At 47.9% G+C, this 15,192-nt stretch overlaps 1 protein-coding gene across 1 annotated transcript; it reads left to right on the top strand.

The window, feature by feature from the left end:
- The first annotated feature begins 5,423 nt into the window (after window positions 1-5,423).
- LOC107122595 (zinc finger protein OZF-like) lies at window positions 5,424-9,478 on the top strand. The gene is made up of 2 exons (XM_015425711.1): window positions 5,424-5,517; window positions 8,232-9,478. The coding sequence occupies exons 1-2, from the start codon at window positions 5,424-5,426 to the stop codon at window positions 9,476-9,478; spliced, it is 1,341 nt and encodes a 446-aa protein (XP_015281197.1).
- Window positions 9,479-15,192: the final 5,714 nt, after the last annotated feature.

Here is a 15,192-nt window from a genome sequence, read left to right as displayed (position 1 = left end):
TGGGTGTGTAAGAAAGGGCCACAAGAACTAGTTGTCTGAGGCCAAGCTCATAACATCCACAACAGATTTTTAAAGATTAAATATAGTTTATTTTCCTGAAACACTAAAAAAGCATATATTTTAAAAGCTTGATGTGTAATATAGCACAAGGACATCGATCCTGATGTGCAAACTATAACAAGGACTCTCCTTTTGATCTACCAGGGCAATTCTTAGATGTCTCTTGACCAGGGTTGGTGATGCAGCTCCATTCTTTTTTGGTTTCTTTCTGCCTTTTTGTTATCTTTTCCTGTCTATCTTCATAGCCAAGTGAGTAAGTGTATCTTTCCACAGTTGGAGGTGATCCAAGAGATGGGAAAGGAGATGGAAGAGGAGGACGTGGAATAAGCAAGAGATCGAGGAAAGGTCCCCATCCCATCCAAGCAGGGAACGGTGTTGAATTTTGGGAAAGAGCTGCTCCAGAGATCATGGCTCAGGACACTAAGACAGCAGATGTACGCAGCCAGTGGTTCAGGCAGTTCCGTTACCACGAGGCTGATGGGCCGCAAGAGGCTTGCAGCCGGCTCCATCAACTGTGCAGCCTCTGGCTGGAGCCGGAGAGGTGCTCCAAGAAGCAGATCCTGGACCTGGTGATCCTGGAGCAGTTCCTGACCATCCTGCCAATGGAGATGGAGAGCTGGGTCAGAGGGTGTGGGCCGGAGACCAGTTCCCAGGCGGTGGCCCTGGCCGAAGGCTTCCTCCTGAGTCAGGCAAAGGAGAAGAGGCAGGCAGAACAGGTGAGGGGGTTTCCCTCGCTCAGTTCAGGTCATGACATTATCCCAAGGTTTCTGGGCCAGCTATGTCTGCCTGTAGATAATTCACTCAGCAGGGAAGAAAACCCATCCCTGATTCTTGATGCTGTGGGTGAATCAGCTCTGCTGGTTGATGTAGGTATGAGGAATCTGGGAGTGGGGCAGGATTTATCTCCTCAACCTGTTCCGTTCCTTCACTTATGCATCTCCTTTTCTGCTCTTTCAGACGCGGGAACCAACAGTGAAGATGGAAGCAAAGCCCTCTGAGGCCGAAGGAGGTACGTTGGAGGAACAGCAGAGGGAGCAGGCCGAGGAGAGTGCCCAAGACGCCCTCTCACGTGGTAAGGGTGCCTTGTGCCCAACTTGGAGCTGGCAAACCTCATTGGAGAGCTTGGTGGGGGATGGTTTTCAGTCCTGGGTGGAGAGATGCTCAGCTCGGAATCGGGTAGGAGCTGGTCAGCCCAGCCGAACGACTTGACAGCAGAGTGTTGAGAGAGCCAGATTCCCACAGAAAGGAGTCTCCCAAGCTGTCTAAAATTTGAGTGTCACCAGCACCCTGCCTCTGAGAAGGGGATCCACAGGGAATCCAGGACGCGAAGTCCACAGAAGAGGGTTCAGTGTCATCCTGACCCTCTGCGTCCAGCATCTCCTGCAACTAAACTGCACAATACTGCACCCCAATTATAAGATGAACTCCTCAAACAGTAATTTTTTTCCTTTAAAGTGACGGCAGTCCTCACATATAAAGTTGCACGGCTTTCCATAAATTTCCCTCTAGGATTTGGCAGAATGCTCCCCCCCAAAAAAGTGCCAGTACTCTAGAATGCTCCCCCCCCAAAAAAGTGCCAGTACTCTAGAATGCTCTCCCCCCAAAAAAGTGCCAGTACTCTAGAATGCTCCCCCCCAAAAAAAGTGCCAGTACTCTAGAATGCTCTCCCCCCCAAAAAGTGCCAGTAGTCTAGAATGCTCTCCCCCCAAAAAAGTGCCAGTAGTCTAGAATGCTCTCCCCCCAAAAAAGTGCCAGTACTCTAGAATGCTCTCCCCCCCAAAAAGTGCCAGTACTCTAGAATGCTCTCCCACCAAAAAAGTGCCAGTACTCTAGAATGCTCTCCCCCCCAAAAAGTGCCAGTAGTCTAGAATGCTCCCCCCCCCAAAAAAAGCGCCAGTACTCTGTACCCGTGAGTACCGCCATATACACAAAAAATCCGTGCAAGTTTTCTGCAAGTATGAATAATGGTGTAAGGGGTGCCCTTCCTTACACCCCCCCATCCCAAAGCTGAAACTATTTGTTTGACTCCCCCCGAAGCCTCTGAGGGAAGAGAAAGTTGCCAAATTTTCAGGAATTTCCCAAGCCAGGAATGGCAATCCTGTCCAACAGGGCCGAATCGTAACAGTTTCCATAGGGTTGCCAGCTCCGGGTTGCGAAATACCTGGAGGTTTTGGGGGTGGAGCATGAGGAGGGTGGGGTTTGGGAAGGGGACAAAGTTCAGTAGGGTGTAAAGCCACAGAGTCCACCGTCCCAAGCGGCCATTTTCTCCAGGTGAACTGATCTCTGTCACCAGGAGGCCGGTTGTAATCCCAGGGGGTCTGTAGCCACCAATTGGAGGTTACATATAACTTAACATCAAGCAAAGCTCCAAAGTGTTTCAAATCTTAAGCTATTCTTCTTATTTAAATGTACTATCCAGAATATACTGTTCAAAAGAGTTAGTATACAGACAGGTTAAGAGAAGAAGAAGAAGAGAAGAGATTGGATTTATACCCCGCCCTTCACTACCGAAAGGTGTCTCAGAGCGGCTTACAAAGTCCTTTCCCTTCCCCTTCCCACAACAGACACCTTGTGAGGTAGGTGGGCCTGAGAGAGCTCTGACAGAAACTGCTCTTTTTTCAAGAACAGCTGTGCCAGAGCTTGTGACTGACCCAAGGTCACATCAGCAGCTGCAAGTGGAGGAGTGGGGAATCAAACCCGGTTCTCCCAGATTAGAGTCCACACACTTAACCACTACACCAAACAGAATCTGAGGGAAACTTTACAATCCCAAAATAGACTACACAATTCCAAAGTGGAGGGGGGGAAAACTTCACAATTCCAAACGGGACTGAAAAGTACAAATTCTTCATGTCTGTAAAGCAAGTAAGACCAGTCCTTAAGGCTTGAGGCAAACAATAAATGATGAGCTGCAGTCAACCTACTCTCCAGATTGTCCAATGGGTTGTCAATCCCTTCATCGGGACTGCACGGCAATGCGTTCTCCCCGAAGGTAGTGCCTCCAAGCTGCCTTATTTTACAGTCACGGGAACTCCCTCAGAACAATAGCCCCAAACTGCCTTTTTTGTCTTTATTCATGGTGAACGCGTGTAGCCTCACTCTGTAGGCATTCTCTCATCTAAACGCAGATAAAGAACCTGTTGGCTAGAGAGCTGTTCGCTAGAGAGGCCGACAAAAGGGGTGGGGGGAGAAAAGAGGAAAGGTTTTTTTCCCCTGTGTGTGGAGGGGCCTTGCTATTGAGTTGCCAAAGAGGACGAGAAGGGCTTCAGTTATGCAGCAGCAGGGGAAAAAACCTTTCAGCCGGATCCTGCAAAGATTTACTCACATGTAAGTCATGGTGGGATAAACTTTTCCATCTTGGAAGAGAGGAATGCTGCTGTTGTGTGCATTATTGAGGGGCGGGGCTGGGTGAGCCAGTTTGGTGTAGTGGTTAAGTGCGTGGACTCTAATCTGGGAGAGCCGGGTTTGATTCCCCACTCCTCCACTCGCAGCTGCTGGATGACCTTGGGCAAACCAAGGTTCTGATAAGAGCTGTCCTTGAAAAAGAGCAGTTTCTGTCAAGAGCTCTCTCAGCCCCACCTACCTCACAGGGTGTCTGTTGTGGGGAGAGGAAGGGAAACGAGATTGTAAACCGCTCTGAGACTCCCTTGGGTAGTGGAGGGCGGGTTATAAATCCAATCTCTTCTCTTCTTCTTCTTCTTTTAAATAGTTTCAAAATGTAATTTCATGATGCGTGCTTTGATTTGTTAGCCACCTTGGTGACCCTTGTGGGGGCAGAGTGGTGGGATCTGAATTTTGTAAATAAAAATAAATATAAATAAATTCTCGGCCATGGAGGTCCTATAGGAAGGCCAGACAGGAGTCCCAGGCTTATTCCCACGGGAGGAATCATTCACAACGATTGGCTGCCCCACAGAACACGCGTTTTGGTTGGTCCTCCCCCCACCTGCAGATTCACCGCCTCCCCCTGCTCCTGTTCATCCCAGCAGCTCCTGTGCCCTGAGTGTTCCCTCCAAGCTGAGTTAGTGTGAGCTAGCTCACAGTTTCTTAGCCTCCGGCTCACACATTTTTGTCATAGCTCAGGAAGGACGGCTCCAGAGCAGACTAATTTATGCAGTAGCCAAATCACTCGCTCACAACTCTCATGCCAGGAGCTCACAAAGCAGATTTTTTTGCTCACATGACTCCACAGTTTAGAGGGGGGTATTGGCCCTGACCTGTGCCCTCTGCCCTCTGCCCCTTCCCCTCTGCCAGCTGCTTGGACAGAGCTTTTGCCTAATGCTTCTGCGAACATTACCAGCCCTTTTGTCCTGGACTCTAGTTTACATTGAGACTGAGCTCCCAGGACAGACTGATACGTATTCATTGGAGGCCGAGATAATAACATCCACAATAGATTTGTAAAGATTAAATAGAGATCGTTTATTTTCCTGAAAGACAAAAAAAAAAGGTTTGATATGTAATATAGCACAAGGACCTTAATCCTGATGTGCCGACTACAATAAGGACGCTCCTTCTGATCCACTAGGACAATTCTTAGATGTCTCTTCACCAGGACTCGTGACATAGCTCCAATCTTTTTTGGTTTCTTTCTGCCTTTTTTAATATCTCTTCCTGTCCATCTTCATAGTCAAGTAAGTGTGTCTTTCCACAGTTGGAGGTGACCCAAGAGATGGGAAAGGAGATGGAAGAGGAGGACCTGGAATAGGCAAGAGATCGAGGAAAGGTCCCCATCCCATCCAAGCAGGGAATGGTGTTGAATTCTGGGAAAGAGCGTCTCCAGAGATCATGGCTCAGGACACTAAGACCGCAGATGTACGCAGCCAGTGGTTCAGGCAGTTCCGTTACCACCAGGCCGATGGGCCGCAAGAGGTTTGCAGCCAGCTCCATCGACTGTGCAGCCACTGGCTGGAGCCGGAGAGGTGCTCCAAGATGCAGATCGTGGACCTGGTGATCCTGGAGCGGTTCCTGGCCATCCTGCCCCCGGAGATGGAGAGCTGGGTGAGAGGGTGTGGGCCGGAGACCAGTTCTCAGGCGGTGGCCCTGGCCGAAGGTTTCCTCCTGAGTCAGGCAGAGGAGAAGAGGCAGGCAGAACAGGTGAGGGGCTTTCCTTCGCTCAGTTCAGGTCATGACATTATTCCAAGGCTTCTGGGCCTGTAGATAATTCCTGCCTGTAGATAATTCACTCAGCAGGGTAGAAAACAAATCCCTGATTCTCGTCCCTTTGGGTGAACCAGCTGTGCTGGTCGACGCAGGTGTGAGGAATCTGGGAGTGGGGCAGGATTCGTCTCCTCAGCCTGTTCCCTTCCTTCTCTTACCCATCTCCTTTTCTGCTCTTTCAGACGTGGGAACCAATAGTGAAGATGGAAGCAAATTTCTCTGAAGCTGAAGGAGGTACGTTGGAGGAACGGCAGAGGGAGCAGGCCGAGGAGAGTGCCCAAGACGCCCTCTCACCTGGTAAGGGTGCCTCGTGCCCAGATGGGATTGGGGCACATAGTGACGTTGTTGGGTAGAAGATTTAGGACAGGAAAAAACAAATACTGCTGCTCACAACACAGAGTACACTTTTGGGACGCAGGACCATAGGATGTAGTGATTGCCACTCCCTTGGAGGGGGACTAGACAGATTTAGGGGAGGATATTGAGAAGGTCCTCTATTTTAAATTTAGGGGTCTTGTTTGACCAGAGATTAACTTGGTCAGTAGTGCAAGCTGCTCATGTTGAAAGTTTGCCTACAGTGGCATCAAATATCATCTGTTGTTTCTCTTAGTCATCTGGGGCTCAGTCTGTCCCAGCCACCATCAAACCGTTCAACATCACGGTGGCCAGTGTTCCCTCTAAGCTGAGTTAGTGTGAGCTAGCTCACAGTTTTTTAGCCTCCGGCTCACACATTTTTGCCTTAGCTCAGGAAGGAGGGCTCCAGAGCTGACTAATTTATGCAGTAGCCAAATTGCTCGCTCACAACTTGAATGCCAGGAGCTCACAGAGGAGAATTTTTGCTCCGCAGCTTAGAGGGAACATTGACGGTGGCCGTGCAAAGTTTATATGGAGCTGGTATCTGGATTGACAGGACAGGGGAGTCCTTCGATTCAGTTCTTCTTAAATCCTGTGTTCCACCTGCGGAATTCCAAATTGTGTAGCGGGAGGGGGCGGGATCCCTCCAAGCTGAATTAGAACAACCATCTCTTGAAACACGGGCCTGGCTGAAGGCTTTTTCTCTTAAAGTTAAAATTATACCCCCCAAAATCCAAGAGGGATACTTGGACTTCGTCAGAGAGGACTGTTACGTTTCCCACTGATGAGCAACGACAATAGTTCCCCAGTCTCTTCTTGAATTCCTTTTATTCAGTTACCAGACAGGAAGCCGTAAAGATGATCAAGGAACATCTATGCAAGTACCATGAAAACAGTACAGTCCGTAGAACAAGATGTGTTTGTTCTACTCAATGTGTTGGTATTCTTTCACCTGGAGAGCTCCCCGATTACTGCTCATATTTGACTGTTTCCCTCTATTGTCATGCCTTTCTGTTGCCATGCCTTTACTTCCCTGCCATCGAGAGTATTGCAAGGGAGGTATCTTAAGATACCATCCTCTGATAGATGCAGGTAACGGAGACACCCTGTATCATTCATCCTTTGAATGCAACCATTTCCCTGAGCCCAGAAATCTTTTAATTCTTCCTTTGCTCCAAAACGTAGATCATCTGGAGACGTGACCTCTGTTGATAGAAGATAATAGCAGACCGGTCACTCTCTTAGCTGTGAAATGTTCTGCATCTGTGATAGATTTTCGCAGCCGTTCAAATGGGGTCTAGCCTTTTCTGTATTTTAATAATCTGCTCAAAACTAAAAAGTTAAAAAGCAGTACGCAGTAGAGAGAAACGCATGGAAGGCAATTCCGTTCTTTACTCCCTTTAATCAAAATAGTCACATCTCACCTTCCTTCTGTTAGAGAGACTCCAGGTGGCTCAAAATCGTAAAGCTAGACAAATCTGGGCTCAGCCACTAGCCATCATGAATAAATGGAACCTCCATGTTCTTGGGGCAGCATTACCTCTGAAAACCCATTGCCAGGGGCCAATCATTTGGTTTCTGTGCCCCTGCTTCAAGGTTTTCCAAGGGCATCTGGCAGGCCACAGTCAGAAAGAGGGTACCAGATTAGGAATGCCAAGCTGTTGCCTGCCGTGGTAGAGAGTTTGGTTCCCAGCTTCAGCGCTAAACGGCCGGAGCTCTTTCTCCCGCGTGCGGGAGTGTGGCTCATTGGCCAGGGCAGTGGGGGGGTGCATACGAATTCCCTTTATCCTATTATGCCCCATGGGCAGCCGTCATTCTTAACAGTGCCTATGTTAATTCATCTATAACTCTTCAATAAAGTATTACCTTTCCTGATAAGCGTGTACTACGTAGTTGGCTGTGGGTTCTAACAATAGGGTGGGGCATGGGGTAGGGTTGATGTCACGTTGGTATCTCATCTGTCTGAAAACCTGGACACAGACACTCTGGAAACCCATTAGTGTTACCCTAGGTTTTCCAGAGCATTGAATTAGGTGCTAGAGTCACATCTGGGCTTTTGGCTGGATGTAATGGCGACGTGGTGTTGGCGCAGCATCATTTCCAGCCCCATCTTTTTCTCCTGCCAGTCCGAACACAAGGGCACAAGGAAGGAGCAAGCTGGTGGGAGAGAGGGTACCTGTACCTGGATTGAGTGGCCCTTTGATCTGATCCAGCTGCCAAATATTTGAGCTCCAGGGCTGACAGGGCATTAATCAAATCTCACAGAACTCTGAAACGTCGGTACCCGATGCATCCGTCCTGAATCTCAAAGAGTTTGCAGAAAATGATTACAAGTTTTAGAGTTTTGTTGTTGGGCTAGATATCATGGTAACTTCTTGTAATCATCAGAAGACCTGCATAGCAAGTCAAATGGGAAGGGGGGGGGGAATGATTCTTTTCCACCTTTTGCCTTAAAGGGGAGGGACAGTCAGAATCTAAAAAGCAGCACTGCTGAAGAGCCTGGCCGGGGAAAAGTTGTGACCAGCAGCTTAGGTTGAGTGGAGTGGGGAGAGAAGCTCTGACAGAGGAAACAAAATGCACACCTGTCAATCAAGAGAGCCTGATTGGTGGCTTGGCCTCTTGTGTAAGTGCTGATTTAATTTCTCTCCTTATTCCAGCCAAAGATGTCAAGGAGACAACTGAGGAATCTGAGAGGTTCTCATTGGAAAGAGACAAGGAAGAAGAGTCTGACTTCTGGGATGGAGATAGACCAGAGAGGCAGGAAGGAAGCCATGAAAAGAAGATGAAGGAAAAACCAATTCCTTGCCAAGGAGGGGATTTACATGAAGGAATCCACATGGTGGAGGAAGCATATAAATGCTTGGACTGGGGGATGAATTTCTCAGATCAAACTCACTATGATATCGATTTGCAAGCTCACCCTGTGCAAAGGGCCCATAATTGCTTGCAGTGTGGAAAGAGCTTCCTTTGTGGAGAAGAGCTCATGAAACACCAGAGAATCCATATAAAAGAGAAGGTGTACAGCTGCTCAGACTGTGGGAAAAGTTTTTCAGAGAAATCGAGCCTTATTCAACACCAGAGAGAGAGTTCCCACCATTCAGGAGGGGAGTCATTTATCTGCTCAGAGAGTGGAAAGAAGTTATCTGATTGGAAGGCACACAAATGCTTTCCATGTGGAAAGTATTTCAACTGCAGATCGCAGCTCCTTTTGCATCAAAGAACCCACACAGGGGAGAAACCTTTTGAATGCTTAGAGTGTGGAAAGAGATTCAGTCACAGTGTCAGTCTTCAAGACCATCAAAGAATCCACACAGGGGAGAAACCTTTTGAATGCTCCGAGTGTGGAAAGAGATTCAGACACAGTATCAGCCTTCAGCGGCATCTTAGAGGCCACAGAGGTGAGAAACCTTTTGAATGTTCAGAGTGTGGAAAGAGATTTAGTCAGAGTGTCAGTCTTCAACAGCATGAAATAATCCACACAGGGGAGAAACCTTTTGAGTGCTCAGAGTGTGGAAAGAGATTCAGTTGGAGTGGCAGCCTTCAACGACATCTAGGAACCCACACAGGGGAGAGACCTTTTGAATGCTCAGAGTGTGGAAAGAGATTCAGTCAGCGTGGCAATCTTCAAAGGCACCTAAGAACCCACATTGAGGACTCAAAAGCTTTCTCCTCTGAGTGTGGAAAGACATTCAAACAGAGTATCAGCCCTCAACGGCATCTAAGAGGCCACACAGGTGAGAAACCTTTTGAATGCTCAGAGTGTGGAAAGAGATTCCAATGTAGGGTCTATCTTCAACGGCATCAAAAAACCCACACAGGGGAGAAACCTTTCAAATGCTCAGAGTGTGGGAAGACTTTCAAGGGCCATCTTCAAAGGCATCTCAGAACCCATGTAAGGGAGTAACTAACAATGCCCTTGGACCTGGACTTGTCAGCTGGAGATGCCGTCTTTAGCAGCATCTGAAAATCCACAGAGGAGAGTATGGGAAGGGAGCATGGGAAGGGACAACCTGGAGTGGTTGTCTTCAACGGCATCATAGAACCCGTAACAGTGTGAAAACCTCTGAATGTTCAGATTGCAGAAAGAGATTCAGCGGGAAATGCCATCCTCAGCATCATCAAAGAACCCACACGGGGAAAATCTTTCGAATGTTCAGAGTGTGGAAAGAGATTCAGTTAGAGCAGCCATTTTCAACTACATCAGAGAACCCACGCAGGGGAGAAACCTTTTGAACACGCAGAGTGTGCAAAGAAATTCAGTCAGAGCGGCCATCTTCAAAGGCATCTAAGAACCCACGTAAAGGAGTATCCAGTGATGCTCTCGGTCCCAGACTTGTCACCCACGACGGTCCGAAATCCGGCAGAGTTACCCTTCAACATGCTCCCAGCAGAATCTGGACTAGCATCATGGGAGACAGGCGCAGATGCCATCAGCACACTCCTCTCCACTGTCGAAGGATTATGCAGCTCTGGACTCAGTCCCGCTGACACCTGAGACAAACAAGCCAGTGTTGTGGGGCCTGGAGCAGCAGACGCTCCCAAACCCAGAACTGGACTCAAAGGTGGAGGAAGGCTTGGGCAATGGGGTGTGTGTGTTGCCACCAGCATCTGTAACCATGGAGGGATGCCTGCTGATGTCATCAGCAACCAGCCAGAAATAGCAGGGAGCTCAGGGAGGGGGAAAGAGATGCTATATGGAGAGGTGATCCCTCCTGGGCCAGGGGTCTGAAGGAACAAGCAGGATTGGGTGTGGAGCAGAGGGTGATGGGGTGGGCCAGTCCTAGAATTAGAAAGGGAGGGGCTGGGAATGAAGGAGGTGAGGAGCGGGGAGTCACAAAAGCTAAAGTCAAGCTGAGGGCTCCAGGGGATTGAAGGAGGTGCTGGGGCAGCCACCCTCATGCTCCTTTCACCCTTTCTGTGGGTGGCCAAGGTTGGAAGGAGGGAAGCAGAGATGGGGAAAGGCACAGAGCTTTCGGGGAACCCGGAGGGCACCCAGAGGGAGAAACCTTTTGATTGCTCAGAGTGTGGAAAGAGATTCACTCAGAAATCCAACCTTCAACAACATCAAAGAACCCACAGGGGGGGGAAGTCATTTCATACCTTAATGACAACCAGGGACAACAGAGTTGAGACTATGACCAATTTTCCACTATTTGCTGCGCGGCCGCAGTTCGACCCGCAGCTTTGCCCGATTTCCCGCGTGTATTCTTGATCCTGTTTTTTGAGGATCCAGGAGACTCGGGCGAAGCTGCGGGTCAAAATGCGGTCGCACAGCAAATAGTGGGAAATCAGTCATGGTCTCAACTCTGTGTTGTTTCTGGTTGTCTTAGGAAATTGACATATACAATCGGGGGAAAGGGAAGAGTGAGGGCAGAGCAGCAGCTTGTGGGAAATCAGTCCATATAAACTCTTGGGAAAAGTTTGCATATGCTCAGAAACTGTCCTGTAACTACAGAAACCAATTAAAATGCAGGCTGGGGAGAAATGTTATAAATTGTCAGATTGTGGAAGGAGGTTCAGTCATGAACAAATTCTCAGATAGCTCCCGCTGGGAAGGCAGCAAAGATTTGTTTGGGGGGGGGGGGGGGGCAGTGTGGCAGGATTTTGATTAAATCACAAGTTTTCTTGCTGATCCTTCATGTTTTCATGTAGCTGTGAGCTCGTATCAGGTTTTGTCAGAGATGGTCAGTCTGATTGCATAAAGTTTTTCTTGTATCGTGGACAGTTAATTAAAGCAGTTGCTGAAATATTAGATTCATTGCCTTTCGATTAAGGTTGGCCTTCTAATCTTGCTTTTAAAAATACGCACATATCATATGTATTTTTAGACACCCCTGTTTGGTTATCTCACCAGTGGTTAAGAAGCAATCATTTGCCTAGATGATGATCCCATATTTTAGTCAGAAAGGTTTAGCATAAGAAAAGACCGCTGTTTTTCCTGTGTAAGCATCTAGATGTGATAAGTAAATCAGATTTGACTGGATGGAACTCTTAGATATTAGGTAACTCAGGGCTCTTTTTGTAGAAAAAGCCCAGCAGGAACTCATTAGCATAATAGGCCACACCCAACAGCAGAAACTCATTAGCATATTGGGCCACACCCCTGACAGCCCAGCTCATTAGCACAGTAGGCCGCACCCACATGTTACCAGAAGTGTGGTTATCCAGTCACACCCACCTTTTGCTTCTTATTCTGTTTACCTTGTTTGTTGTCAAAACACAGGGCCTTTTTTTGTAGCAGGAACTCCTTTGCATGTTAGGCCACACACCCCAAATGTAGCCAAGCCTAATGAGTTTCTGCTGTTGGGTGTGGCCTATTATGCTAATGCGTTCCTGCTGGGCGTGGCCAACTTGGGAGCCAGCCGGAACTCCCAAAAATAGCCCTGGGTAACATTTCTCTGTATGTGTTATTTGGGTTTATATGGCTAGACCTGAGTCCAGTGGCAACTTAGAGACCAATAGGATTTTCAGGGTATAAGCTTTCGAGGCCCTGACCTGGATAGGCCAGGCTAGCCTGATTCCGTCAGATCTCAGAAGCTAAGCAGGGTTGGCCCTGGCTAGTAATTGGATGGGAGGCCAGCAAGGAGTACCGGAGTGGTGACACAGAGGCAGGCAATGGCACACCACTTCTGAGCACCTGTTTGGCTTTGAAAATCCTTCCCTCAAAAACCCTGTGGGGTTGTCATAAGTCAGCCCTGACTTCACAGCTGCAACAATAAAGCTTTCAAGGGTCAAAGCCCCCTTCTTCAGAGAGATAAAAATTACATAAAGATTCCTAGAAGCAGTCTGAGATCATAATCTGATGCTTTATATATTCTAATATGGTTGAGAAATGCTTGAAGTTTTGATTTTGTTGGCACTGGTTTTCGCAGCCGCTATTGGGTTAATTTTGTATTTTCTAACTTCTTGCCTAATAAAGAAGATGGGGGGAAACTGATAAATCCTGGAGGTAGGTAAAGTTCCCTTGCTTGAAAGCCAGTCGAATCCAACTCTAGGGTTGTGGTGCTCATCTCCGTTTCCACACCGCTGTCCGAAGACGTTTCCGTGGTCATGTGGCTGGCATGACTAAATGCCAAGGCGCACGGAACGCTGTTACCTTCCCACCAAAGTGGTACCTATTTATCTACTTGCAATTTCTTGCTTTCGAACTGCTAGGTTGGCAGGAGCCTGGGACCAGAGACAGGAGCTCATTCCGTCATGCGGCACACTCTGGTCTCGAACTGCTGACCTTCCACAGCCTGCAGTTCAGCATCTTAACCACTTGAGCCACCGCAGCTCAAGTATCCTGGAGATACTTGGGGTTAAATGGTTTCAAAAGCAATTGATTTCTTAAAACAACTAATTATCTAATTGAATATGAGAGCTCGTTACCTTTTATAGGAGTTTTAAGATCCGCTCATCTCTCTTTCAGCATCAAGGCCTCCAAAAGGGGGGGGGGACTTGGAAGTTTGACTGTGGTATTGTCACATTGACCAAAAAGCTGATATTTGGCACACAACCAATGCAAAATGTATCATTGATGGAGGACACCCTGAAATTTCGGCATCTATTGAGCATATTTCTTCCAAGAAGGGTGTGTGCTCCATTTTAATCTTGACAACTACCTTGCAATGTATGTTAATCTGAAAATGTGGTTAGCTGAAGGTTATCCAATGAACTTTCTGGCCAAGGGTGGATTTGAACCCAGATTTTCCAGGTCACAAGCCAAAACTTTGGCTCTTGAACATAACTGTGAATGTGGGCAAAGTGGGTTGGATTCATTCAGGGGGATCAGTCATGGCATGAGGAGCCAGTCTCAAAACATCTGCAAAGGATTTATTTCTACAGCTTCATACACATTTTTTTAAAAAAGACGTGCCACGCTCATCTTCATTTTTTAGGAGACGAGGAGGAGGAGAAGAAGGAGAAGAAGAACAAGATTGGATTTATACCCCGCCCTTCACTACCCAAAGGAGTCTCAGAGCGGCTTACAAACTCCTTTCCCTTCCCCTCCCCACAACAGACACCCTGTGAGGTAGGTGGGGCTGAGAGAGCTCTGACACAAACTGCTCTTTTTCAAGGACAGCTGTGCCAGAGCTTGAGACTGACCCAAGGTCACATCAGCAGGTGCAAGTGGAGGAGTGGGGAATCAAACCCGGTTCTCCCAGAGTAGAGTCCGCACACTTAACCACTACACCAAACTGGCTCTCTCAGGACACTTGCACAATATAGAAACCTCCCATTTGTTAGAGAAAACACATCTAATAAACAACTTGTGTCAGTGCATCTGGTAGGAGCATCTGGGTGTGTGTTCCTTCTCGGTCCATTTTCCAGGCAGGGTTTTGGAATGGCAACTGCTTCAGTGGCCAGGAGGGAAGACCTAATCTGGGAAAGGGAGAAAGGTGGAGCGTGTCTGTGCTGACTCTCCATCGATACTGTAGGTGGTGGTATCCTTCGCTGCCAAGTCACCAAGATTGTCATTGGGGGCATCGTCCTCTGGTGGTTCTGGCCCGATCTGTCTGATTGGTCCCCAAAGTGGGGCTGAGGGACTCATGTTTGATAAGTGCCACAGGGTCCCAGAGACCTCTCTCTTGTCCTCCATGCTTTGGATTCTGGAATGTTCTGGGAGAATCTGAGCGTCTGAATGGTATCTCTGCTGGAGTCTCTGATCAGGTCTGGAATGTGACACTCCTTGAGCACTGGACTTTCCAGTGTCCTCTTCCTCCTTCAAACAGGAGTCTGGCTCCATGGCTTACCCCAGAACTGGACTAATTACGGAGCAGAGTCGTTCCCTTCTAATCCCTCAATTCTCCTTTGGACTGCACACTTCAAGGAGGTTGAGAGGAAAGCTGTGGGCTGGGATACTGTTGTTTGTAAAAGTTACAAAAAACTGAAATAAAAATAAAGTTGTAAAAAAAAAAGATGTGGGCTGGAAATTTCCCCCAATGATTCATTTTTCTGGCCAAAATATTCCACTTCTAAAGATTTATTGTTTCCTAAAACTAATAGTGAACGGGTGTCATTGCCAATACAATACTGGGTCAGTTTAGCAGTTTCACGCTTGTAATGAATGTTGTTCAGGTAAGATCTTGGCTGCCATATTGGTGTTGCTTGGCAACCCCAAGGGACACTGGAGAGACGTTCATGCCTTAGAGTGTTCACTTATTTTCTAGAGGGCTTAAGAGTCTTTTGTAAGCATTGGGTGTGAGTTTTTCCTGACCTTTTTGGGTAGCATTTTACTCCCTTTTGTTTTCAGTCTAGTTTTCTGAGAGCCAGTTTGGTGTAGTGGTTAGGTGTGCGGACTCGAATCTGGGAGAACCGGGTTTAATTCCCCACTCCTCCACTTGCACCTGCTGATGTGACCTTGGGTCAGTCAAAAGCTCTGGCACAGCTGTCCTTGAAAAAGAGCAGTTTCTGTCAAGAGCTCTCTCAGCCCCACCCACCTCACAGGGTGTCTGTTGTGGGGAGGGGAAGGGAAAGGAGTTTGTAAGCCGCTCTGAGACGCCAATCTCCTCCTCCTCTTCTTCTTCTTCCATTAGCTGGCAGTGCCTTTGAGCATGAACAGAGTGCCTTTCCTGCCACACTGAGCAACCACAGCTAGACTTTACACCTGTAGGATTAGGTAGCAGAATTTACAGA

Source organism: Gekko japonicus, unplaced genomic scaffold (genome assembly GCF_001447785.1).
Source record: "Gekko japonicus isolate JY-2015 unplaced genomic scaffold, Gekko_japonicus_V1.1 scaffold1563, whole genome shotgun sequence".
NCBI lineage: Eukaryota > Metazoa > Chordata > Lepidosauria > Squamata > Gekkonidae > Gekko > Gekko japonicus.
This window is presented reverse-complemented; position numbering and strand designations above follow the sequence as displayed.